A 27973-nucleotide genomic window follows, 5' to 3' on the forward strand; every position below is an offset into this window, starting at 1 on the left:
TAAAGTATAAGTATGTTTTCATCTCTTTCTACAGCTTTCTCCAGAACGTGATTTATAGCCCCAAATGCATTATATTGATGATCAAATACAGTTTGATAGCAATCGGCGCGATATAAAAAAATCCAACTGGACGGACTTCTGGAAGTTACTACACGTCATCTGATGTTGACCGGATGGGCGAGGGGGGCGTTTATAATTCCGTGGGCAGCGTTATACCATTCATCTAATGTGGGTCAAATGTTCATCAGATCAGTTAGTATAGAAGACATTGAAAAATAACGCTGAATCTTACCGTATCTTCCTCGCACCGTTGGGCGATGAGCGTGGAGTATACATTTTCCTATTATGGGATGTTGGAATACCCGGTCCATTTCCAGGTTGTATAATGGTATATACGTCCAAATCATGTTGTTTATCGAGTTATTGGCAACGGATCGCTATGTATTGTGACGAGCTAGAGTGCCGGGACATATACCGAGTGCCCGGAAGTAATATGGGTAAACAGCACATCGTCCAAGTAACTTCCTGTTTGGCGATTGCGCCGATCGGCCACCAGATGGCGCTCTTGAACCGCTAGAGGGTTTAGTGGGGCTTTTTGGTGGGTCTCAGGCCAGCGGATGGGAAATATGAATCCGATCACAGATTTTTGAAATATTGATATCAAAGACGAGTTACGGCGTCTTCGGTAACTTGAGCATTGCGGGGAAGGACGCCTAAACACGTCTTCCGGCAGTTAAAGTGTTAAGTACAGTACTTGAGTAAAAATACTTAGTTACTTTCCACCACTGGTTGTGGACTCACTTTAACGTATTGCCAAAATTGTGGTGTCAACTTCAAGTGGGGTTGTTTAAATGTATTTTTGGAAAATCTATAGTTTGCCTTCATTACATTCTCCAATGCTACCTTTATTGGGAATATAACAAAACATGGTGGTTATTTGTGATGGTGGGAGGGTCACGCATTTCCCCTCCCCCTTTACGCAGGGAAGGTCACGGAAAAATACAGCTCTGCGGAGGGTCACGATAAAAGAAAATAATAAATAAACCAGGTCACTCCCCAGCAACCCCTTTCATCTGACAAAAAACAAACAGCCTAACCATGATGTGTAGAGCCACACCTCCCCAGGTGTCAAACCCTCAACGCTCAATTTGCTAGTTGTTCCTCATTCCAGTCCAGTTTCCTCATCGCTATCTCGCTGTTGCACAAGTTAACATGTCCGCTCTGAGTCTCTACTCCAGCCTCCTGTTGCTGCTCATATCGCAACCTGGAGTGGGTGAGTGAATATTTTGGTTTAAAATATACATTATTAGAGAAACGGCTAAATGAATGTGTTAGTCCAATTCGATCAGTGTGTGAATTATACAGAGCCATTTTAATCCAATACTACAGATATAGTTCATTGTTTCCTCTCAGGGGGGGCTCAAATGTCATACAGCATTCAGGGGGGGGGGGGGGGGGGGTAATGCTCCCTAGCCCCTCCCCCTAATACATAAATACAATTAGCTGGAGTTCATTAGAATAAGTATGTTGTTTTTTACCTTTGAAACAAACAATGTCCTGTCCGCAGTGGGGGGATTTTTTTAGTGCCTGAGATTGTACTTCTTGTTTACAGTTTACAGTCTCTTCCCAAAGTTCCAAGAGCACTGGTCCTGATGACTTTTGTTGCACTCACTTGAGAGCTATAGTGGAACTCTAATCAAATCAAATTGTTTCTTTTGTTGTTGTATTCTTGTTGTTGTGTGTGGTATGGACCTTGAGTCTGAAATAAAGTCTTCATCACATCAAATGTATTTGTAAAGCCTGAAATCACAAGGTAATGCCCCCATGGGCTGTACAAGTCTTCTTTAAATTAAACAAGTCAAGAAGAAACATCACAATAAATCAAGAACAAAGATCCACCATAAAATCCAAATATGCAACACTCCCAGCCATTCCCCAATGAAGATAAGGAAAAACTCACTAAAAACCTAGCAATAGGAAAAAAGCACCACAGGCGATGTGGAGGAGAGAAACCTCAGATGGGCTGTTAAAAGGGGTATCCCCCAACTTGGATGTCGGTGATAATATAGTGTTGCTATTAGGGATGCCCCGATCGATCGGCCACCGATCGTTATTGGCCGATAATCAGTATAAATATGCGATCGCCGATCGGTGATCGGTGATAATGCTTTATTTTCGCCGATCGTCAAAACCGATCTCACTCGCTGAGTTCTGTCTCAGACACCGGGAGCTGCACACAGTGGTGCGCGTCTGCTCATCCTCCAGCCCCTCCCGCACGCATGTAAACACGGGTCTAGTCTAGTGGGACGGGAGGACGGCGTCTCCCTGAGCTAACGTTAGCTACCGTTACAAAATGACCCAGTCAACTATTCACTTTTAGTTTAATACATGATGAGGCATTGTCTAACCGAACGGTATCTAGCCGGCTAGCTACTGATAGCTCCTGATATCAACAAATGCTCCAGCAATAGTCTAGTAGAGACGTGTATGATACTCTGTTAGCTCACGTTAGCGCAAGTTAGTTCACTGTTCAAAACGAAATGTCCCATTGAACTAAATAATTCACTGAGGCGTTGTATTAACGTTATATATCCGGCTAGCAGTAGCTACAGATAGCTCCTGATATCAATGTCTTATAACACTGATTCGACGCGTATTCGATGAAGCATAACCAGACAGAAGAGGAGAGAAGAGCAAAAATAGAAAAGGAGGTACACAGCGACTTTTATTTCCAAAACGGCACGGAACATAAGCACCTGGCCGTGGGGACAGCGACCGTTCACGCAACATTAACGGCCAATCCTGAAAGAAAGAACAGACCCCCGAATGGCAGAATGGACCGAAAGACCTTTTTGTCCCTTATCCTGCTACTCTCGGGAGACATTCATCTAAACCCAGGCCCGGTCTTGACCAGAACTCAGGCGAGAAGACTTGGTCTGGCAGCGCAAGAAGCGAGGGAGGTTACCATCGCGACCAATATCAACAACTCAACCTGTGGCTACATCCACTGCGCGGACGGCAACTCTTCCCAAATGACGCCGCAGCAGACGAGTACACGTGAGGCAGAGACGAGAGGAGGTGAACCGAGGGTCGAAACCATGACGACCATCCCGACGCGGGATTTAAACATCTCGACGCCCGATAGCCGGCTAGCCAGCGGAGCTAATGGCGAAAACCAGGAACAAAGGACTCTGGACCGAGTCCTTTGTTGTACCAGCACGGCGCGGGTCCCGACCCCCCCCTCCCCCCTTCCCACCCACGTCAACAAAGCCCCCCCAACCGGCAACCCCACGGACAAATCGCCTGAGAAACTAGCCAACCTGGCCAGGCTGGCTATGTTTACCAGCCCAGGAGAACAAAAGGTTGCCGCCAGAAAATACAGGACAAAGGACTCCCCCTCCCCACACACCAACACATCACGGAGACAACAACAAAGCCCCCCCCCTCCCTCCCCCACAGCAGCACCAGAAGACCATTACCTGGAACTCGAAGACATCAATAACACAGCTAATAAAAACGGACTACACATCTTTCACCTTAATGTAAACAGCATTAAGCATAAGCTGGACGAATTAAGAAACCTGTTTATGAGCGGTAAGGTAGACATAATATGCTTTACTGAAACTAAACTTGATCCATCTGTAACAGACCCTGAAATAGAAATAGAGAACTATACTATAGTCCGTAATGACAGAAACCAGTATGGAGGTGGTGTTTGTATGTACATACATAAGGACACCAAATTCATTACCCGTACTGACCTTCATCATGAGACAATTGAAACCGTATGGGTGGAAATTTTATTTGAAAGGGCAAAATCTGTTCTAGTCGGCACAATATACAGACCGCCAGATCAAACTGGATTTTATGATACTTTGGATGTGTGCTTAGCTGGAGCTGAGGATGCGGAAAAAATTCTTATTGGGGATTGGAACACGGATATGCAACAAAAAAATGCACCCGTCTTCAAATCCTTCAATAGGTTTTGTGATCTGCACGGCCTCAGCCAACTAATCACCCAACCCACAAGGATATGTGAATCAACTCAGACTACCATTGACCTCATACTGACCTCTGACAAGTCCAAGATCTCCAGTAAAGGGGTTATAGCATGCGGGTTAAGTGATCATTACATGATATTCTGTACCCGCAAAAAGCTAAAACTAAAGGCTGGCTGTCACAAAACAGTCACATCTAGAGACCTCAAAACCTACTCTAGCGAGGCCTTTAACCTTGAACTGGAGAGTCTGGACTGGTCAGATGAACTCAATGGTACACTGGTTGAAGAAACTTGGCTTGGCTTCAAAACCAAATTTTCATCAATACTAAACAAAATGGCCCCCCTAAGAACCACCAGGGTAAAAAATCGCGCTGAGCCATGGATGCACACTGAAATACTGACCGCTATGAAAGCCAGAGACAAAAAATGCTCTGAGTTTCGTAAAAGTCAGTCAAAGCTTACCAAAAGCACGAGCAGTGAACTCCAAGACCACGTGACTGAACTCAAACTAGAAAGAAACAGACTAAGAAATGACGTAAACTCCATGATCAAAACTGCAAAAAAAAATTTCATCAATGACAAAACCGAGGAAAACAAAAATAAACCACGTGAACTTTGGAAATTACTCAACAATCAACTAGGCTGCAGTAAAAAACTCAAAACCAGGTTCTCAAACATAAACATAAAGACGGACAACACGCTCATCACAGACAAGCTGGATGTAGCCAATTACTTAAACACTTTCTTCACAAACATAGCCACAACACTGGTAAACAAACTACCCTCCCACTCAGGGCAGTATGGGGTAGAACACATAGTAGCATACTACATGAACCTAGGCGTCCACAAAGACGACTTCAAACTGGAAATAGTAACTACAGATGAGGTACTCAAAAAACTGAGCGCCCTCCAACCAAACAAGGCCACTGGCCATGACAACATCCCCTCCAAATTCCTCAGAGACTCAGCAGCAGCCATCACCCCAGTCATCACACACATAATAAACCTCTCCATAAAACAGGGACACGTCCCCAAGGACTTCAAAATTGCGAGAGTAACACCCCTGCACAAAAAGGGCAGCAAATTAGACCCGGGTAACTACCGCCCTGTTTCTATCCTTACATCCATCTCGAAAGTCATGGAAAAAATAGTATACGAACAGATCGAAAAGTACCTCGCGGAAAAAAATCTAATCTACGAATTCCAATCTGGCTTCAGAACATCCCACTCCACTGACACATGCCTTCTCTACTTGAACGACCACATCAAACAAGAGGTGGACGCGGGCAAATACTGCGGCATGGTCATGCTGGACCTACAAAAGGCCTTCGACACTGTCAATCACACCATTCTGATTGACAAGCTAAAAGCAATTGGTTTTGATAGTTTATCAGTGAGCTGGATACAATCCTACCTGGAGGGGAGGGAACAGATGGTGGAAGTAAACGGTACCCTATCCCCCCCCCTCACAGTGAGCTGTGGTGTTCCACAAGGAAGCATACTAGGACCGCTACTATTCCTAATTTATGCAAATGACATGTCGTCAGCTTGTGACTGCAACTTGTTCCTGTTTGCGGACGACTCAGCCCTGCTGGTCTCTGACAAGAACAAGTTACAGGTTGAAAAAGCCCTCAGCTCGGAACTAGGCAAAATCTGCATATGGCTCGCCGACAACAAACTATCATTACACATGGGCAAAACAGAGTCCATTCTCTTCGGTTCAAATAACAAACTCAGCAAGACCGACGGCTTCTCGGTTACAGTGGGTGACAATATTATCACAAGGAAAGATGAAATTACCTACCTGGGTTCCATCCTAGAGGCTAATCTTTCCTGTGACAAAATGGCATCCAATGTAATAAAAAAAGTCAACCAACGAACGCGATTCTTGTACCGGATCTCCTCTCTGGTAAACAAGAATACCCTGAAGACTCTAGCAGGAGCACTCATTCAAGGGTACTACGACTATGCTTGCACCTCATGGTACCAAAGCACCTCAAAGGCACTAAAAAACAAATTACAAACATCTCAAAACAAGCTAGTCAGACTACTACTTGACCTGACTCCTAGAACCCACCTCACCCCTGCCCACTTTGACAACCTAGGATGGCTTAGAGTAGACGACAGAGTACAGCAACTTGCAATGGGCCTGGTCTACAAGATACACTACGCGACCAAGGTACCCATGTACATGTCAAAATACTTCCCAAAGGTCAGTGAATACCACGATCACAACACCAGAGGGAGCTCCACAAATCATGTAAAACCCAGATTCGGCTCAAACAAGGGACTAAACACGTTTCGCAATTATGCCACATCAATGTGGAACGCCCTGCCTAAAGCTGTAAAGGAATGTGAATCACTACCCACCTTCAAAAACACTCTCAAAAAACACCTACGTGAGACTGCAATTCGAAACTGGCCCCTACAAATGTCCTAACCTAGTTGTACAGTAAATGACCAAGTAAGGCTTTGTCAACATTCCAATGTACAGTGTAAAATGTGTGTATGTCCCCTACCCAACCCCCCCCCCCCCCCCCCCCCACCTCCAATGTACAGCCCTCACCCAACCCACCCAACCCCACCCCACCAACCTCCTCCAATGTACAGTTTCTACGCCAAATGTATATACACTCCTTTTCTGGACACTTTTGTATCACAAACAGTACTGTATTTGCAAATCTGATATGTCATAAATGTATAGATGTAGCAGTACTGTCTATCTGTATGTCATGTATGTCATATATGTTATGATGAATTGAAAATGGGGGACCCTGGTGGAAACAAGACGAAAGTCTTTCTCTGGTCTGCATCCCCTTAACAATTGTATGTATTGAGATGTACTGTACTGTACCCATTCTGCAATCTGTTAATAAACTTTTCAATCAATCAATCAAAGGGCTTGCTGAGCACAGTAACGTTATACCAATAGGGTCCAGCTGCAGCGCAGGAGAATCCTGGCCGTAGCTCGAGGCTACTCGAGTATAGGTCCAGCTGCAGCTCCGGAGAATCCTGGCCGTAGCTGGAGGCTACTAGAGTACACACAGACAGTGGAGCTTTTTGCGTGGTGGCGATGTCTCGCAGATAATACAAGTACAAGTCTAATTATATAATATATATATTTTATAAAAAAATAAATCAAAAATTATATAAAATAATTTTTAAAATGTTTTTAATCAAAAACGGTCGGTATCGGATCGGTATCGGCCGATATGGCTCACGACGATCGGTGATCGCTATCGGTGGCAAAAAACGTGATCGGGGCATCCCTAGTTGCTATGGATGATCGATGGGTGGAGAATAGGGATGCTCGATATTGGCTTTTTTACCAATAATTTCAGGTAATTAACATTACATATCTCTTGTCGTGTAATTAACACAACATTATGCATACTTTGACAATAAATAATAATAATTTGTTCTTACTTGCTTGCCTGGGTAAATAAAGGTTAAATAAAATAAATGGAAAAAAATATATATATATTTGAAAACCGATACTGATTTTTTCCGATATCACATTTTTATGCCAATATCGGTAGGCCGATAATATCGGACATCCCTAGTGGAGAATAATACAGGTGAATAGTTGGTATGTATATACTGTACATATACATGTAATAAATCACATATATGTACATGCAATAGCAACTAAGGTACATAAGATTAAATAAAATAGAGCTAAGAACAACAACAACAAAAGAAAAAGCATAGGGAAACGAGCGTTGGTATAAAAATAAGATAAAGGCTAAATGTCAAGGCTCGGAGCTCAAAATATCAGAGTCATATTCCATTTGGATGAATGTATGCTCCCTGCTTGCTTATTGACATGCATCACTGTTGTTGCCTTCATCTTACAGATTGTTTATTTGCATGTGGCCTGCTGCGTTATCAGGCCACCTCCAGCGACGGTCATGATCTCCTGTACCTAGAGCAGTACTACTTTAACAAGCTGTTTCTTGGACAATACAACAGCACTTTGGGGGAATACACGGGTAACACAGAGAAATCACAAGACCTTGCAAATCGCCTCAACAGAAACGCAAACATAATGAAGCGGAAGAGGAAGGATTTCGAGAATGCCAAACGTGACGTCCCTATGGCATACAAGTATTTGGGAAATCTAACAGGTGAATTTGGTAGTGATGGTAACTAAGAACTCATCTTCAGGGGGTCAGGTGGCGTAGCGGAGATTGCGTTCGTCACCAACACCGGAGACGCTGGATTCGCCTGTTAGAATCCAGCTCCCGGCGTTGCTATCAGCTTGGCTGGCCTCTCACACTAATACAATTGGCAGTATTAGAGGGTGGGAAAGCTGAAGGGTGGGTCCTGGGCGTTGTGGACAGCGACCCCTACAGTTCGGTCGGGGCGCCTTCTCAGCAAGGGTAGGAACTAGGGAGAGATAGTGCGGCCTCCCACACGCTACACTCTCCCCGGTGAGAACCTGCGCGGCCAGGCTGGCCTGCCGGCAGGCTGCACATGCGTCAGAGGAAAGCATGTGACAGTCTCCGGTCTCTCGGACCAACAGTAGGGGAAAGTACGCAACAACCAGGAAGGGTGGGATGGGAGAAAAATCGGGAAAAAGAGGGGATAACTCATAACTCATCTCCAAGGCAATTGACCATATTCACACAGTGGCTATTTTGCTTGTATGTCATGAGCTAAATGTCTGCTGTGTGAATATGGTCAATTGCCTTGGAGATGAGCTCTTAGTTCTTCTATTTTCATGTCATCCTGCAAGAAGCGTAGTAATTGCATCTCATTGCACTGACACAATGCATTAATTAACATTGTACGAGTCAAATGTGAGACATATTATGTGTTATCTGTAGTTAAAGGTAGATGTCTCAAAGTCTCACTAGACTAGAGTAACAGCATGTAATTTATACAATCAGGGGCTTTCCACATGGGGAAATAGGGAGCAGATACATGCACACGACATGTAAACAACAACATTAATTTTGGACTCACAAACATTTTTTAAATGTGTTTTTGGGGGGGGGGGGGGGATACTTTTATTCCTTACCTTTCTAAACGTTTTTTTTTAAATGATTACTCTACATAAAATAATATCTATAGCACCTTTAAGTAGGCTAGATAGTTTCTATCATGTTGTGGTTTGTATCTTTCTCTAGCTGAGCCTTACTTCAGGGTGAGGTCAGTGGAGCCAGCCCGCTCCACACATCCTGCCATGCTTGTCTGCAGTGCTTATGACTTCTATCCCAAACCAATCAAATTGACGTGGCTGAGGAACGGAAAGGAAGTGACATCGGATGTGACCTCCACTGAGGAACTGGCCAGTGGGAACTGGCTCTACCAGATACACTCTCACCTGGAGTACACGCCCATGCCCGGAGATAAAATCACCTGTATGGTGGAGCATGCCAGCCTCGCTGAACCGAAGCATTACGACTGGGGTAGGTGTGTTTGTGTGCATGCGTGTGTAGAATACAGATATAGTTGAGTACTGCAGTTAAATGGAGAGCAGAGCTACCCTGGCAGGGTCTCCTTTGAAACACAGGAGAGATGAATATAGTCCAAATGAGCAGATACAACAGCTGTTTTCAAATGAGTGTATCTCGAAAAACTCACTAAAAACCTAGCAATAGGAAAAAAGCACCACAGGCAATGTGGAGGAGAGAAACCTCAGATGGGCTGTTCAAGGGGGTATCCCCCAACTTGGATGTCGGTGATAATATAGTGTTGCTATGGATGATCTATGGGTGGTGAATAAAACAGGCGAATAGTTGGTATGTATATACATATACAACTACGTGTAATAAATCACATATATGTACATGCAATAGCAACTAATGTACATAAGATTAAAATGGGCAGATACAACAGCTGTTTTCAAAGCTGTTTTCTAGCGCCACCATCAGGCCAAACCTTCAATTTTAGAACAAGTGTATCTTGAATACCTTTTGTTCTAATCTTTTCTAATTTACTGTGCACATTCATGACCCCTAGAGGGAGAAGCCTGTTGATTTTGGTGACCCCGTGACCTTGCTGGCATTCACAAGCCTGATGGGCTATGGGAGGAAACTGTTTGTCAGTCTTGTAGTTCTGGCTTTCAGACTCCTATATCGCCTGCCTGGTGGCAGGAGGTTGAAGAGTCTGTGCTGGGGGTGTGTTCTGTCCTTAATTATGTTATGTGCTCTCCTGGTGGCCCTGGTAGAGTAAAAGTGTCCTGTAGTGAGGGGAAGGCCGCTCCAGAGATGTACTGAGCAGTTCCTCTCCTTAGCAGTGCAGTTTCCATACCAGACCGTGATTGAGCTGTTAAGGACACTCTCAACCGTACTTCTATAGAAGTTGCTGAGAATGTTGGGTGGCATGCCAAATTTTCTCAGCCTTCTTAGGAAGTACAGTCATTGCTGGGATTTTTTTATTATCTGTTGGTGTTGTGAGCCCAGGTAAGGTCCTTGCTGATGTGGGTACCGAGGAATTTAAAGGTTTTCACCCTATCCACCTCTGTCTCACCTATGTACACAGAGGTGTGTACTGTACACTCCTCCTCCGTGGGTCAATAATCATCTGGTTTGGATATATACCCGCTGTTGGTCACCGACATCACATGTCTAGTTGTCAGTAGTGGTGACTGAGGAAAGGGATTTTACACAATGCAGAGGAACTCTACCTATCGGAGTCTGAGAGGAAGAATTGCTGCTATTGTGTTGGGTTGTGATGAAAGGGAAACGCTTTCATGATGAGTTGCATTCATGCCTTTATGTTAAAATTATTAAGAAAAGTTTCTTATAACCATGTTTTCAGATCCGACGATGCCCGAATCACAGAGGAATAAGATCGCCTTAGGGACAGCAGGGCTGATGCTGGGGGTTGGTTGTCTAGCAGCTGGGGTAACTTACTACATGAAGAGATCTACTGGTGAGAGACAAGATTTCATTCCAACTCATTACTATTTGGGGGCAGTGCAAAGGGTTACAGTGAAATTCCACCGCAAAGCAACATTAAAAGCATAGCACAGGGTTTTGTTTTACATTAAAGGGATAGTTCCGTTTTTTAAGTGATTTAAAATACTTGCTAATATTATTGGCTTACTCACCAAGTCCCATGGTCGGAGTTCTGGTCGGAGTTCTGGTTCAGTTCTGAGTGAACCGGGAAGCTTCAGACAGGCAGCAAACGGGGTCACGAGACAGAAAAGTGTCAATCCACACCATAACAACAGAAAGCTGCAGTCCTAGTGTATTTCCTGATGTGATGTCTTGGAACTAGACACAGTGCATAATAACAGTCACAGTGCGTAGTAACAGCCACAGTGCATAATAACAGCCACAGTGCGTAATAACAGCCACAGTGCGTAGTAACAGTCACAGTGCGTAATAACAGTCACAGTGCGTAGTAACAGCCACAGTGCGTAGTAACAGTCACAGTGCGTAATAACAGCCACAGTGCGTAATAACAGCCACAGTGCGTAATAACAGCCACAGTGCGTAATAACAGCCACAGTGCGTAGTACCAGCCACAGTGCGTAATAACAGTCACAGTGCGTAGTAACAGTCACAGTGCTTAGTAACAGCCACAGTGCGTAATAACAGCCACAGTGCATAGTACCAGTCACAGTGCGTAATAACAGTCACAGTGCGTAGTAACAGCCACAGTGCATAATAACAGCCACAGTGCGTAGTAACAGTCACAGTGCGTAGTAACAGCCACAGTGCGTAATAACAGTCACAGTGCGTAGTAACAGTCACAGTGCGTAATAACAGCCACAGTGCGTAGTACCAGCCACAGTGCATAATAACAGTCACAGTGCGTAGTAACAGCCACAGTGTGTAGTACCAGCCACAGTGCGTAATAACAGTCACTGTGCGTAGTAACAGCCACAGTGCATAATAACAGTCACAGTGCATAGTAACAGCCACAGGGCGTATGTAGCCGGTTTCAGGCCTACTCCTCTATGTCGGTCGTGTATGTGAAGTGAAGACAGGCCGTGATCCATTTCAGTATTTATTTCTGTCAAGCAAACAGACAAGATAGTTTTACATCTTGTCCACTAGATGGCACAAACAGCTCACAGGCTCTTCAAACATGCAGTATAGACTGCCATTTTGAATTGGACATTGAAATAACACATTATTTATAATGAAACAATACAATAAAATAATACAAAATAAACAATAGGATTCATTCATTTACCTGTCAAGCAAACAGACAAGATAGTTTTACATCTTGTCCACTAGATGGCACCAACAGCTCACAGGCTGCAATGGGGAAATATCAGTCACATTTATCAGGTGCGGCCTGTACACCTCTCCTCGTCCATACTACAAGCCCATTTAACATGTGTTCATACAAAGGTTTGTCACCACGGTTACATTTCTTTACAACAAGTGCACAACTGCTCATCATTAACGTAGATATTATTATACACAACCGGTTCATTGCCCGAAACCTTATTTACAATATTTAGACCATCATACGTTCTTTTAGACCAGAAACATATTTACAGACACTGAGCAGCCATCTTACCTCTTCAAACATCCAGTATAGACTGAACGTGAAGAGGGACGCACAAAAGGAAATACGTCACTTCGGGAGGAAGTGACAACGCAACGATTTCAAAATAAACTACTTTGAGAATAAAAATAATAATAATTAAATTAAAATAAAACGTGAGGGATTATTTGTGGAATACATAACAGTATATTATATATACCTGCTACACGTAGTAACAGCCACAGTGCGTAATAACAGTCACAGTGCGTAATAACAGCCACAGTGCGTAATAACAGTCACAGTGCGTAGTAACAGCCACAGTGCATAGTAACAGTCACAGTGCGTAGTAACAGCCAGAGTGCGTAGTAACAGTCACAGTGCGTAATAACAGCCACAGTGCATAGTAACAGTCACAGTGCGTAGTAACAGCCACAGTGCGTAATAACAGTCACAGTGCGTAGTAACAGCCACAGTGCGTAATAACAGTCACAGTGCGTAGTAACAGCCACAGTGCGTAATAACAGTCACAGTGCGTAGTAACAGCCACAGTGCGTAATAACAGTCACAGTGTGTAATAACAGTCACAGTGCGTAGTAACAGCCACAGTGCGTAATAACAGTCACAGTGCGTAGTAACAGCCACAATGCGTAATAACAGCCAGAGTGCGTAGTAACAGTCACAGTGCGTAATAACAGCCAGAGTGCGTAGTAACAGGCAGAGTGCGTAGTAACAGTCACAGTGCGTAGTAACAGCCACAGTGCGTAATAACAGTCACAGTGCGTAGTAACAGCCACAGTGCGTAGTAACAGCCACAGTGCGTAATAACAGTCACAGTGCGTAATAACAGTCACAGTGCGTAGTAACAGCCACAGTGCGTAATAACAGTCACAGTGCGTAGTAACAGCCACAGTACGTAATAACAGTCACAGTGCGTAGTAACAGCCACAGTGCATAATAACAGCCAGAGTGCGTAATAACAGCCAGAGTGCGTAATAACAGCCAGAGTGCGTAGTAACAGCCAGAGTGCGTAGTAACAGTCACAGTGCGTAATAACAGTCACAGTGCGTAATAACAGTCACAGTGCGTAGTAACAGCCACAGTGCATAGTAACAGTCACAGTGCGTAGTAACAGCCACAGTGCGTAGTAACAGCCACAGTGCGTAGTAACAGCCACAAAGCGTAATAACAGCCAGAGTGCGTAGTAACAGTCACAGTGCGTAATAACAGCCAGAGTGCGTAGTAACAGCCAGAGTGCGTAGTAACAGTCACAGTGCGTAGTAACAGCCACAGTGCGTAATAACAGCCACAGTGCGTAGTAACAGCCACAGTGCGTAATAACAGTCACAGTGCGTAATAACAGTCACAGTGCGTAGTAACAGCCACAGTGCGTAATAACAGTCACAGTGCGTAGTAACAGCCACAGTACGTAATAACAGTCACAGTGCGTAGTAACAGCCACAGTGCATAATAACAGCCAGAGTGCGTAATAACAGCCAGAGTGCGTAATAACAGCCAGAGTGCGTAGTAACAGCCAGAGTGCGTAGTAACAGTCACAGTGCGTAATAACAGTCACAGTGCGTAATAACAGTCACAGTGCGTAGTAACAGCCACAGTGCATAGTAACAGTCACAGTGCGTAGTAACAGCCACAGTGCGTAATAACAGTCACAGTGTGTAGTAACAGCCACAGTGCGTAATAACAGTCACAGTGCATAGTAACAGCCACAGTGCGTAATAACAGTCACAGTGCGTAGTAACAGCCACAGTGCGTAGTAACAGCCACAGTGCGTAGTAACAGCCACAATGCGTAATAACAGCCAGAGTGCGTAGTAACAGCCAGAGTGCATAGTAACAGTCACAGTGCGTAATAACAGACAGAGTGCGTAGTAACAGTCACAGTGCGTAATAACAGCCAGAGTGCGTAGTAACAGCCAGAGTGAGTAGTAACAGTCACAGTGCGTAGTAACAGCCACAGTGCGTAATAACAGTCACAGTGCGTAGTAACAGCCACAGTGCGTAGTAACAGCCACAGTGCGTAATAACAGTCACAGTGCGTAGTAACAGCCACAGTGCGTAATAACAGTCACAGTGCGTAGTAACAGTCACAGTGCGTAGTAACAGCCACAGTGCGTAGTAACAGCCACAGTGCGTAGTAACAGCCACAGTGCGTAGTAACAGCCACAGTGCGTAGTAACAGCCAGAGTGCGTAGTAACAGTCACAGTGCGTAATAACAGCCAGAGTGCGTAGTAACAGCCAGAGTGCGTAGTAACAGTCACAGTGCGTAGTAACAGCCACAGTGCGTAGTAACAGCCACAGCGCGTAGTAACAGCCACAGTGCGTAGTAACAGCCACAGTGCGTAGTAACAGCCAGAGTGCGTAGTAACAGTCACAGTGCGTAATAACAGCCAGAGTGCGTAGTAACAGCCAGAGTGCGTAGTAACAGTCACAGTGCGTAGTAACAGCCACAGTGCGTAATAACAGTCACAGTGCGTAGTAACAGCCACAGTGCGTAGTAACAGCCACAGTGCGTAGTAACAGCCACAATGCGTAATAACAGCCAGAGTGCGTAGTAACAGCCAGAGTGCGTAGTAACAGTCACAGTGCGTAATAACAGACAGAGTGCGTAGTAACAGTCACAGTGCGTAATAACAGCCAGAGTGCATAGTAACAGCCAGAGTGAGTAGTAACAGTCACAGTGCGTAGTAACAGCCACAGTGCGTAATAACAGTCACAGTGCGTAGTAACAGCCACAGTGCGTAATAACAGTCACAGTGCGTAGTAACAGCCACAGTGCGTAATAACAGTCACAGTGCGTAGTAACAGCCACAGTGCGTAGTAACAGCCACAGTGCGTAGTAACAGCCACAGTGCGTAGTAACAGCCACAGTGCGTAGTAACAGCCACAGTGCGTAGTAACAGCCACAGTGCGTAATAACAGCCAGAGTGCGTAGTAACAGCCAGAGTGCGTAGTAACAGTCACAGTGCGTAATAACAGCCAGAGTGCGTAGTAACAGCCAGAGTGCGTAGTAACAGTCACAGTGCGTAATAACAGTCACGGTGCGTAATAACAGCCAGAGTGCGTAGTAACAGCCAGAGTGCGTAGTAACAGTCACAGTGCGTAATAACAGCCAGAGTGCGTAGTAACAGCCAGAGTGCGTAGTAACAGTCACAGTGCGTAGTAACAGCCACAGTGCGTAGTAACAGCCACAGTGCGTAGTAACAGCCACAGTGCGTAATAACAGCCAGAGTGCGTAGTAACAGCCAGAGTGCGTAGTAACAGTCACAATGCGTAATAACAGCCACAGTGCGTAATAACAGTCACAGTGCGTAATAACAGTCACAGTGCGTAGTAACAGCCACAGTGCGTAATAACAGTCACAGTGCGTAGTAACAGCCACAGTACGTAATAACAGTCACAGTGCGTAGTAACAGCCACAGTGCATAATAACAGCCAGAGTGCGTAATAACAGCCAGAGTGCGTAATAACAGCCAGAGTGCGTAGTAACAGCCAGAGTGCGTAGTAACAGTCACAGTGCGTAATAACAGTCACAGTGCGTAATAACAGTCACAGTGTGTAGTAACAGCCACAGTGCATAGTAACAGTCACAGTGCGTAGTAACAGCCACAGTGCGTAATAACAGTCACAGTGTGTAGTAACAGCCACAGTGCGTAATAACAGTCACAGTGCATAGTAACAGCCACAGTGCGTAATAACAGTCACAGTGCGTAGTAACAGCCACAGTGCGTAGTAACAGCCACAGTGCGTAGTAACAGCCACAATGCGTAATAACAGCCAGAGTGCGTAGTAACAGCCAAAGTGCGTAGTAACAGTCACAGTGCGTAATAACAGACAGAGTGCGTAGTAACAGTCACAGTGCGTAATAACAGCCACAGTGCGTAGTAACAGCCACAGTGCGTAGTAACAGCCACAATGCGTAATAACAGCCAGAGTGCGTAGTAACAGCCAGAGTGCGTAGTAACAGTCACAGTGCGTAATAACAGACAGAGTGCGTAGTAACAGTCACAGTGCGTAATAACAGCCAGAGTGCGTAGTAACAGCCAGAGTGCGTAGTAACAGTCACAGTGCGTAGTAACAGCCACAGTGCGTAATAACAGTCACAGTGCGTAGTAACAGCCACAGTGCGTAATAACAGTCACAGTGCGTAGTAACAGCCACAGTGCGTAATAACAGTCACAGTGCGTAGTAACAGCCACAGTGCGTAGTAACAGCCACAGTGCGTAGTAACAGCCACAGTGCGTAGTAACAGCCACAGTGCGTAGTAACAGCCAGAGTGCGTAGTAACAGTCACAGTGCGTAATAACAGCCAGAGTGCGTAGTAACAGCCAGAGTGCGTAGTAACAGTCACAGTGCGTAGTAACAGCCACAGTGCGTAATAACAGTCACAGTGCGTAGTAACAGCCACAGTGCGTAGTAACAGCCACAGTGCGTAGTAACAGCCACAATGCGTAATAACAGCCAGAGTGCGTAGTAACAGCCAGAGTGCGTAGTAACAGCCAGAGTGCGTAGTAACAGTCACAGTGCGTAATAACAGACAGAGTGCGTAGTAACAGTCACAGTGCGTAATAACAGCCAGAGTACGTAGTAACAGCCAGAGTGCATAGTAACAGTCACAGTGCGTAGTAACAGCCACAGTGCGTAATAACAGTCACAGTGCGTAGTAACAGCCACAGTGCGTAATAACAGTCACAGTGCGTAGTAACAGCCACAGTGCGTAATAACAGTCACAGTGCGTAGTAACAGCCACAGTGCGTAGTAACAGCCACAGTGCGTAGTAACAGCCACAGTGCGTAGTAACAGCCACAGTGCGTAGTAACAGCCACAATGCGTAATAACAGCCAGAGTGCGTAGTAACAGCCAGAGTGCGTAGTAACAGTCACAGTGCGTAATAACAGACAGAGTGCGTAGTAACAGTCACAGTGCGTAATAACAGCCAGAGTGTGTAGTAACAGCCAGAGTTCGTAGTAACAGTCACAGTGCGTAGTAACAGCCACAGTGCGTAATAACAGTCACAGTGCGTAGTAACAGCCACAGTGCGTAATAACAGTCACAAAGCGTAATAACAGCCACAGTGCGTAATAACAGTCACAGTGCGTAGTAACAGCCAGAGTGCGTAGTAACAGCCAGAGTGCGTAGTAACAGTCACAGTGCGTAGTAACAGCCACAGTGCGTAATAACAGCCACAGTGCGTAGTAACAGCCACAGTGCGTAATAACAGTCACAGTGCGTAATAACAGTCACAGTGCGTAGTAACAGCCACAGTGCGTAATAACAGTCACAGTGCGTAGTAACAGCCACAGTACGTAATAACAGTCACAGTGCGTAGTAACAGCCACAGTGCATAATAACAGCCAGAGTGCGTAATAACAGCCAGAGTGCGTAATAACAGCCAGAGTGCGTAGTAACAGCCAGAGTGCGTAGTAACAGTCACAGTGCGTAATAACAGTCACAGTGCGTAATAACAGTCACAGTGCGTAGTAACAGCCACAGTGCATAGTAACAGTCACAGTGCGTAGTAACAGCCACAGTGCGTAATAACAGTCACAGTGTGTAGTAACAGCCACAGTGCGTAATAACAGTCACAGTGCATAGTAACAGCCACAGTGCGTAATAACAGTCACAGTGCGTAGTAACAGCCACAGTGCGTAGTAACAGCCACAGTGCGTAGTAACAGCCACAATGCGTAATAACAGCCAGAGTGCGTAATAACAGCCAGAGTGCATAGTAACAGTCACAGTGCGTAATAACAGACAGAGTGCGTAGTAACAGTCACAGTGCGTAATAACAGCCAGAGTGCGTAGTAACAGCCAGAGTGAGTAGTAACAGTCACAGTGCGTAGTAACAGCCACAGTGCGTAATAACAGTCACAGTGCGTAGTAACAGCCACAGTGCGTAGTAACAGCCACAGTGCGTAATAACAGTCACAGTGCGTAGTAACAGCCACAGTGCGTAATAACAGTCACAGTGCGTAGTAACAGTCACAGTGCGTAGTAACAGCCACAGTGCGTAGTAACAGCCACAGTGCGTAGTAACAGCCACAGTGCGTAGTAACAGCCACAGTGCGTAGTAACAGCCAGAGTGCGTAGTAACAGTCACAGTGCGTAATAACAGCCAGAGTGCGTAGTAACAGCCAGAGTGCGTAGTAACAGTCACAGTGCGTAGTAACAGCCACAGTGCGTAGTAACAGCCACAGTGCGTAGTAACAGCCACAGTGCGTAGTAACAGCCACAGTGCGTAGTAACAGCCAGAGTGCGTAGTAACAGTCACAGTGCGTAATAACAGCCAGAGTGCGTAGTAACAGCCAGAGTGCGTAGTAACAGTCACAGTGCGTAGTAACAGCCACAGTGCGTAATAACAGTCACAGTGCGTAGTAACAGCCACAGTGCGTAGTAACAGCCACAGTGCGTAGTAACAGCCACAATGCGTAATAACAGCCAGAGTGCGTAGTAACAGCCAGAGTGCGTAGTAACAGTCACAGTGCGTAATAACAGACAGAGTGCGTAGTAACAGTCACAGTGCGTAATAACAGCCAGAGTGCATAGTAACAGCCAGAGTGAGTAGTAACAGTCACAGTGCGTAGTAACAGCCACAGTGCGTAATAACAGTCACAGTGCGTAGTAACAGCCACAGTGCGTAATAACAGTCACAGTGCGTAGTAACAGCCACAGTGCGTAATAACAGTCACAGTGCGTAGTAACAGCCACAGTGCGTAGTAACAGCCACAGTGCGTAGTAACAGCCACAGTGCGTAGTAACAGCCACAGTGCGTAGTAACAGCCACAGTGCGTAGTAACAGCCACAGTGCGTAATAACAGCCAGAGTGCGTAGTAACAGCCAGAGTGCGTAGTAACAGTCACAGTGCGTAATAACAGCCAGAGTGCGTAGTAACAGCCAGAGTGCGTAGTAACAGTCACAGTGCGTAATAACAGTCACGGTGCGTAATAACAGCCAGAGTGCGTAGTAACAGCCAGAGTGCGTAGTAACAGTCACAGTGCGTAATAACAGCCAGAGTGCGTAGTAACAGCCAGAGTGCGTAGTAACAGTCACAGTGCGTAGTAACAGCCACAGTGCGTAGTAACAGCCACAGTGCGTAGTAACAGCCACAGTGCGTAATAACAGCCAGAGTGCGTAGTAACAGCCAGAGTGCGTAGTAACAGTCACAATGCGTAATAACAGCCACAGTGCGTAATAACAGTCACAGTGCGTAATAACAGTCACAGTGCGTAGTAACAGCCACAGTGCGTAATAACAGTCACAGTGCGTAGTAACAGCCACAGTACGTAATAACAGTCACAGTGCGTAGTAACAGCCACAGTGCATAATAACAGCCAGAGTGCGTAATAACAGCCAGAGTGCGTAATAACAGCCAGAGTGCGTAGTAACAGCCAGAGTGCGTAGTAACAGTCACAGTGCGTAATAACAGTCACAGTGCGTAATAACAGTCACAGTGTGTAGTAACAGCCACAGTGCATAGTAACAGTCACAGTGCGTAGTAACAGCCACAGTGCGTAATAACAGTCACAGTGTGTAGTAACAGCCACAGTGCGTAATAACAGTCACAGTGCATAGTAACAGCCACAGTGCGTAATAACAGTCACAGTGCGTAGTAACAGCCACAGTGCGTAGTAACAGCCACAGTGCGTAGTAACAGCCACAATGCGTAATAACAGCCAGAGTGCGTAGTAACAGCCAGAGTGCGTAGTAACAGTCACAGTGCGTAATAACAGACAGAGTGCGTAGTAACAGTCACAGTGCGTAATAACAGCCACAGTGCGTAGTAACAGCCACAGTGCGTAGTAACAGCCACAATGCGTAATAACAGCCAGAGTGCGTAGTAACAGCCAGAGTGCGTAGTAACAGTCACAGTGCGTAATAACAGACAGAGTGCGTAGTAACAGTCACAGTGCGTAATAACAGCCAGAGTGCGTAGTAACAGCCAGAGTGCGTAGTAACAGTCACAGTGCGTAGTAACAGCCACAGTGCGTAATAACAGTCACAGTGCGTAGTAACAGCCACAGTGCGTAATAACAGTCACAGTGCGTAGTAACAGCCACAGTGCGTAATAACAGTCACAGTGCGTAGTAACAGCCACAGTGCGTAGTAACAGCCACAGTGCGTAGTAACAGCCACAGTGCGTAGTAACAGCCACAGTGCGTAGTAACAGCCAGAGTGCGTAGTAACAGTCACAGTGCGTAATAACAGCCAGAGTGCGTAGTAACAGCCAGAGTGCGTAGTAACAGTCACAGTGCGTAGTAACAGCCACAGTGCGTAATAACAGTCACAGTGCGTAGTAACAGCCACAGTGCGTAGTAACAGCCACAGTGCGTAGTAACAGCCACAATGCGTAATAACAGCCAGAGTGCGTAGTAACAGCCAGAGTGCGTAGTAACAGCCAGAGTGCGTAGTAACAGTCACAGTGCGTAATAACAGACAGAGTGCGTAGTAACAGTCACAGTGCGTAATAACAGCCAGAGTACGTAGTAACAGCCAGAGTGCATAGTAACAGTCACAGTGCGTAGTAACAGCCACAGTGCGTAATAACAGTCACAGTGCGTAGTAACAGCCACAGTGCGTAATAACAGTCACAGTGCGTAGTAACAGCCACAGTGCGTAATAACAGTCACAGTGCGTAGTAACAGCCACAGTGCGTAGTAACAGCCACAGTGCGTAGTAACAGCCACAGTGCGTAGTAACAGCCACAGTGCGTAGTAACAGCCACAATGCGTAATAACAGCCAGAGTGCGTAGTAACAGCCAGAGTGCGTAGTAACAGTCACAGTGCGTAATAACAGACAGAGTGCGTAGTAACAGTCACAGTGCGTAATAACAGCCAGAGTGTGTAGTAACAGCCAGAGTTCGTAGTAACAGTCACAGTGCGTAGTAACAGCCACAGTGCGTAATAACAGTCACAGTGCGTAGTAACAGCCACAGTGCGTAATAACAGTCACAGTGCGTAGTAACAGCCACAGTGCGTAATAACAGTCACAGTGCGTAGTAACAGCCACAGTGAGTAGTAACAGCCACAGTGCGTAGTAACAGCCACAGTGCGTAGTAACAGCCACAGTGCGTAGTAACAGCCAGAGTGCGTAGTAACAGTCACAGTGCGTAATAACAGCCAGAGTGCGTAGTAACAGCCAGAGTGCGTAGTAACAGTCACAGTGCGTAGTAACAGCCACAGTGCGTAATAACAGTCACAGTGCGTAGTAACAGCCACAGTGCGTAATAACAGTCACAGTGCGTAGTAACAGCCACAGTGCGTAGTAACAGCCACAGTGCGTAGTAACAGCCACAGTGCGTAGTAACAGCCACAGTGCGTAGTAACAGCCACAGTGCGTAATAACAGCCAGAGTGCGTAGTAACAGCCAGAGTGCGTAGTAACAGCCACAGTGCGTAATAACAGCCAGAGTGCGTAGTAACAGCCAGAGTGCGTAGTAACAGCCACAGTGCGTAGTAACAGCCACAGTGCGTAATAACAGCCAGAGTGCGTAGTAACAGCCACAGTGCGTAGTAACAGCCACAGTGCGTAATAACAGCCAGAGTGCGTAGTAACAGCCAGAGTGCGTAGTAACAGCCACAGTGCGTAATAACAGCCAGAGTGCGTAGTAACAGTCACAGTGCGTAATAACAGCCACAGTGCGTAATAACAGTCACAGTGCGTAATAACAGTCACAGTGCGTAGTAACAGCCACAGTGCGTAATAACAGTCACAGTGCGTAGTAACAGCCACAGTACGTAATAACAGTCACAGTGCGTAGTAACAGTGCATAATAACAGCCAGAGTGCGTAATAACAGCCAGAGTGCGTAATAACAGCCAGAGTGCGTAGTAACAGCCAGAGTGCGTAGTAACAGTCACAGTGCGTAATAACAGTCACAGTGCGTAATAACAGTCACAGTGCGTAGTAACAGCCACAGTGCATAGTAACAGTCACAGTGCGTAGTAACAGCCACAGTGCGTAATAACAGTCACAGTGTGTAGTAACAGCCACAGTGCGTAATAACAGTCACAGTGCATAGTAACAGCCACAGTGCGTAATAACAGTCACAGTGCGTAGTAACAGCCACAGTGCGTAGTAACAGCCACAGTGCGTAGTAACAGCCACAATGCGTAATAACAGCCAGAGTGCGTAGTAACAGCCAGAGTGCGTAGTAACAGTCACAGTGCGTAATAACAGACAGAGTGCGTAGTAACAGTCACAGTGCGTAATAACAGCCAGAGTGCGTAGTAACAGCTAGAGTGCGTAGTAACAGTCACAGTGCGTAGTAACAGCCACAGTGCGTAATAACAGTCACAGTGCGTAGTAACAGCCACAGTGCGTAATAACAGTCACAGTGCGTAGTAACAGCCACAGTGCGTAATAACAGTCACAGTGCGTAGTAACAGCCACAGTGCGTAGTAACAGCCACAGTGCGTAGTAACAGCCACAGTGCGTAGTAACAGCCACAGTGCGTAGTAACAGCCACAGTGCGTAATAACAGCCAGAGTGCGTAGTAACAGCCAGAGTGCGTAGTAACAGTCACAGTGCGTAATAACAGCCAGAGTGCGTAGTAACAGCCAGAGTGCGTAGTAACAGTCACAGTGCGTAATAACAGTCACGGTGCGTAATAACAGCCAGAGTGCGTAGTAACAGCCAGAGTGCGTAGTAACAGTCACAGTGCGTAATAACAGACAGAGTGCGTAGTAACAGTCACAGTGCGTAATAACAGCCAGAGTGCGTAGTAACAGCCAGAGTGCGTAGTAACAGTCACAGTGCGTAGTAACAGCCACAGTGCGTAATAACAGTCACAGTGCGTAGTAACAGCCACAGTGCGTAATAACAGTCACAGTGCGTAGTAACAGCCACAGTGCGTAATAACAGTCACAGTGCGTAGTAACAGCCACAGTGCGTAGTAACAGCCACAGTGCGTAGTAACAGCCACAGTGCGTAGTAACAGCCACAGTGCGTAGTAACAGCCAGAGTGCGTAGTAACAGTCACAGTGCGTAATAACAGCCAGAGTGCGTAGTAACAGCCAGAGTGCGTAGTAACAGTCACAGTGCGTAGTAACAGCCACAGTGCGTAATAACAGTCACAGTGCGTAGTAACAGCCACAGTGCGTAGTAACAGCCACAGTGCGTAGTAACAGCCACAATGCGTAATAACAGCCAGAGTGCGTAGTAACAGCCAGAGTGCGTAGTAACAGCCAGAGTGCGTAGTAACAGTCACAGTGCGTAATAACAGACAGAGTGCGTAGTAACAGTCACAGTGCGTAATAACAGCCAGAGTACGTAGTAACAGCCAGAGTGCATAGTAACAGTCACAGTGCGTAGTAACAGCCACAGTGCGTAATAACAGTCACAGTGCGTAGTAACAGCCACAGTGCGTAATAACAGTCACAGTGCGTAGTAACAGCCACAGTGCGTAATAACAGTCACAGTGCGTAGTAACAGCCACAGTGCGTAGTAACAGCCACAGTGCGTAGTAACAGCCACAGTGCGTAGTAACAGCCACAGTGCGTAGTAACAGCCACAATGCGTAATAACAGCCAGAGTGCGTAGTAACAGCCAGAGTGCGTAGTAACAGTCACAGTGCGTAATAACAGACAGAGTGCGTAGTAACAGTCACAGTGCGTAATAACAGCCAGAGTGTGTAGTAACAGCCAGAGTTCGTAGTAACAGTCACAGTGCGTAGTAACAGCCACAGTGCGTAATAACAGTCACAGTGCGTAGTAACAGCCACAGTGCGTAATAACAGTCACAGTGCGTAGTAACAGCCACAGTGCGTAATAACAGTCACAGTGCGTAGTAACAGCCACAGTGAGTAGTAACAGCCACAGTGCGTAGTAACAGCCACAGTGCGTAGTAACAGCCACAGTGCGTAGTAACAGCCAGAGTGCGTAGTAACAGTCACAGTGCGTAATAACAGCCAGAGTGCGTAGTAACAGCCAGAGTGCGTAGTAACAGTCACAGTGCGTAGTAACAGCCACAGTGCGTAATAACAGTCACAGTGCGTAGTAACAGCCACAGTGCGTAATAACAGTCACAGTGCGTAGTAACAGCCACAGTGCGTAGTAACAGCCACAGTGCGTAGTAACAGCCACAGTGCGTAGTAACAGCCACAGTGCGTAGTAACAGCCACAGTGCGTAATAACAGCCAGAGTGCGTAGTAACAGCCAGAGTGCGTAGTAACAGCCACAGTGCGTAATAACAGCCAGAGTGCGTAGTAACAGCCAGAGTGCGTAGTAACAGCCACAGTGCGTAGTAACAGCCACAGTGCGTAATAACAGCCAGAGTGCGTAGTAACAGCCACAGTGCGTAGTAACAGCCACAGTGCGTAATAACAGCCAGAGTGCGTAGTAACAGCCAGAGTGCGTAGTAACAGCCACAGTGCGTAATAACAGCCAGAGTGCGTAGTAACAGTCACAGTGCGTAATAACAGCCACAGTGCGTAATAACAGTCACAGTGCGTAATAACAGTCACAGTGCGTAGTAACAGCCACAGTGCGTAATAACAGTCACAGTGCGTAGTAACAGCCACAGTACGTAATAACAGTCACTAATAACAGCCAGAGTGCGTAATAACAGCCAGAGTGCGTAATAACAGCCAGAGTGCGTAGTAACAGCCAGAGTGCGTAGTAACAGTCACAGTGCGTAATAACAGTCACAGTGCGTAATAACAGTCACAGTGCGTAGTAACAGCCACAGTGCATAGTAACAGTCACAGTGCGTAGTAACAGCCACAGTGCGTAATAACAGTCACAGTGTGTAGTAACAGCCACAGTGCGTAATAACAGTCACAGTGCATAGTAACAGCCACAGTGCGTAATAACAGTCACAGTGCGTAGTAACAGCCACAGTGCGTAGTAACAGCCACAGTGCGTAGTAACAGCCACAATGCGTAATAACAGCCAGAGTGCGTAGTAACAGCCAGAGTGCGTAGTAACAGTCACAGTGCGTAATAACAGACAGAGTGCGTAGTAACAGTCACAGTGCGTAATAACAGCCAGAGTGCGTAGTAACAGCTAGAGTGCGTAGTAACAGTCACAGTGCGTAGTAACAGCCACAGTGCGTAATAACAGTCACAGTGCGTAGTAACAGCCACAGTGCGTAATAACAGTCACAGTGCGTAGTAACAGCCACAGTGCGTAATAACAGTCACAGTGCGTAGTAACAGCCACAGTGCGTAGTAACAGCCACAGTGCGTAGTAACAGCCACAGTGCGTAGTAACAGCCACAGTGCGTAGTAACAGCCACAGTGCGTAATAACAGCCAGAGTGCGTAGTAACAGCCAGAGTGCGTAGTAACAGTCACAGTGCGTAATAACAGCCAGAGTGCGTAGTAACAGCCAGAGTGCGTAGTAACAGTCACAGTGCGTAATAACAGTCACGGTGCGTAATAACAGCCAGAGTGCGTAGTAACAGCCAGAGTGCGTAGTAACAGTCACAGTGCGTAATAACAGCCAGAGTGCGTAGTAACAGCCAGAGTGCGTAGTAACAGTCACAGTGCGTAGTAACACAGCCACAGTGCGTAATAACAGTCACAGTGCGTAATAACAGCCAGAGTGCGTAGTAACAGCCAGAGTGCGTAGTAACAGTCACAGTGCGTAATAACAGCTACAGTGCGTAATAACAGTCACAGTGCGTAGTAACAGCCACAGCGCGTAGTAACAGCCACAGTGCGTAATAACAGCCAGAGTGCGTAATAACAGCCACAGTGCGTAGTAACAGTCACAGTGTGTAGTAACAGCCACAGTGCGTAATAACAGTCACAGTGCGTAGTAACAGCCACAGGGCGTAACAGCCACAGTGCGTAGTAACAGCCACAGTACGTAGTAACAGCCACAGTGCGTAGTAACAGCCACAGTGCGTAGTAACAGCCACAGTGCATAGTAACAGCGTACACACTGGGGCCAGATCAGAATCGGAGCATCGGATGACCAAATAAACAAAGTGGAAATTTACCTATCTCAAGCCCTGCCCTATTTTCCTTGATCCTCCAATCACAACCATTGCTTGAGGAAAACGTTGAGAGTCTTGAGCAGGGTTTGAGATAGGTCAATTACCTAGTGGGAAAGTCAGATTTGATCTATGATAGGTTACAGTGTTGTGATGGTCAAGGGACATGCAGATAAATAGGCCTACACACACATGCGCACACAAAAGTTGCAGAAATAATTATTATTGGCTATTATTTTACCATAGAATTATATATTCAATTCAATTCTAATTCAATTCAAAAAAACTTTATTAGTCCCGCAAGGGGCAATTTAGGGCATGGTATCACTAGAAAAACTAGAAGACGTTGGCTGTACTGGGAAGCCCCAGGTGTGAAAGATGTTGATATATAGATAGTTGATAGTTCAAGTTTCTTTATTAGTTTATTAGATATGGATAGACCATTACACTAGTAGCCTGAAACTTGTTTATTTATTTGTATTTAAACAGGGCGGGTGTTGGTACCAGCAAGTTAAGGTAAGCCTTCACATACAACAATGTACTCAGTTTGGCCTTAATGCTGTAAGCGAGGTGGGACATCATTCAACTCTTTAACTGAATCTCTGTGTCCTGCAGGGGAGAAGCCGAACTCAATGGGGATTCCTGAAATTGCATGATGGTGGCCTAATCAGGTCTACCAGGACATTCAGTGGCTACAGTAGCCTATAGGGGGAGCACATCTTATTTTAGTCAACTATAAAATTATTCGATTTTTGGATAACTCTTGATAATAATGATCAGTTAAGTCATGTTTAAGTCATTAGTTAATGATGGACTAATCATCAACAAATAATTTATATACATAATTTATAAACCATTATATTTACATTTAACATTTTTAGCTCATTTATTAGCTGACGCTTTTATCCAAAGTGATTTTTCTGTACAAGTCAGCAGGAAGGGTACAACTCTTTCAGCTGAGTAACAACGTTCATCAAACAGTGTTGAAACTTGGGTGCTGCAATGTTGAGTGCATAGTAGTAGAGAAGAGATATATTAGTAGTATAGTAGGTAGTAATATAGGCAAGGAAGATTATTTTGTGGAAAAGTGCATGATAGTAGAAGACAGTACGAAGGTTAGTTTTCCCCCCATACAACTATAATTTGTAAATGATTAATAAAGGATTTGTTCAGCATGAAATAATGATAGTTATAATGTGTCCTAGTCTAACATTTGTAACCTAAATGCTTTTAAGAATGTACAAATTATTTGATAAAAAGTCAGCACTTGAATACTAATTAACAAAAGAAGCAGTGACATGTATTTGTTTCTTTTGACATATTATGTAACACTTCGAACGTATAGCAAGCAGCCTGCCAGAGCCTTCTCTGCGCGTGCGCCATTCGGAATTATGAGTCGCTTTTGGTTCTATTTTCTTTTCATTTTCTTATCAATTAAAAGCCCTAGTTTGATTCTCTTCGTCTGTTTCGCCGCTTATGTGTACATCCACTACAGAATGCGTTAAATCAATGCCAGGGAAATAGATAAAATACACGTTGTAGTCGAGAATGGATATAGAACAGGCACGCATA

General features: G+C 45.6%; 1 protein-coding gene across 1 annotated transcript; it reads left to right on the forward strand.

Annotated features, from left to right (window-relative positions):
• The first annotated feature begins 1181 nt into the window (after nucleotides 1-1181).
• Nucleotides 1182-27853, forward strand: LOC311246327 (rano class II histocompatibility antigen, A beta chain-like). Its single transcript, XM_084336478.1, has 6 exons — nucleotides 1182-1273; nucleotides 7858-8127; nucleotides 9133-9414; nucleotides 10769-10882; nucleotides 26891-26917; nucleotides 27017-27853. The coding sequence occupies exons 1-5, from the start codon at nucleotides 1213-1215 to the stop codon at nucleotides 26914-26916; spliced, it is 753 nt and encodes a 250-aa protein (XP_084192604.1). The 5' UTR covers nucleotides 1182-1212; the 3' UTR covers nucleotide 26917; nucleotides 27017-27853.
• The last annotated feature ends 120 nt before the right edge of the window (nucleotides 27854-27973 follow it).

This window comes from Notolepis coatsorum, assembly GCF_963971535.1.
Source record: "Notolepis coatsorum genome assembly, chromosome: 19".
Taxonomy (NCBI): Eukaryota; Metazoa; Chordata; class Actinopteri; order Aulopiformes; family Paralepididae; genus Notolepis; species Notolepis coatsorum.

Bases quoted from the DNA above. Each gene is read 5' to 3' on its own strand.
- LOC311246327 (XM_084336478.1), top strand. From the start codon at position 1,213: ATGTCCGCTCTGAGTCTCTACTCCAGCCTCCTGTTGCTGCTCATATCG. The intron at 8,128-9,132 runs GTGAATTTGGTA...ATCTTTCTCTAG, and splicing joins GTATTTGGGAAATCTAACAG to CTGAGCCTTACTTCAGGGTG. The intron at 9,415-10,768 runs GTAGGTGTGTTT...CCATGTTTTCAG, and splicing joins ACCGAAGCATTACGACTGGG to ATCCGACGATGCCCGAATCA.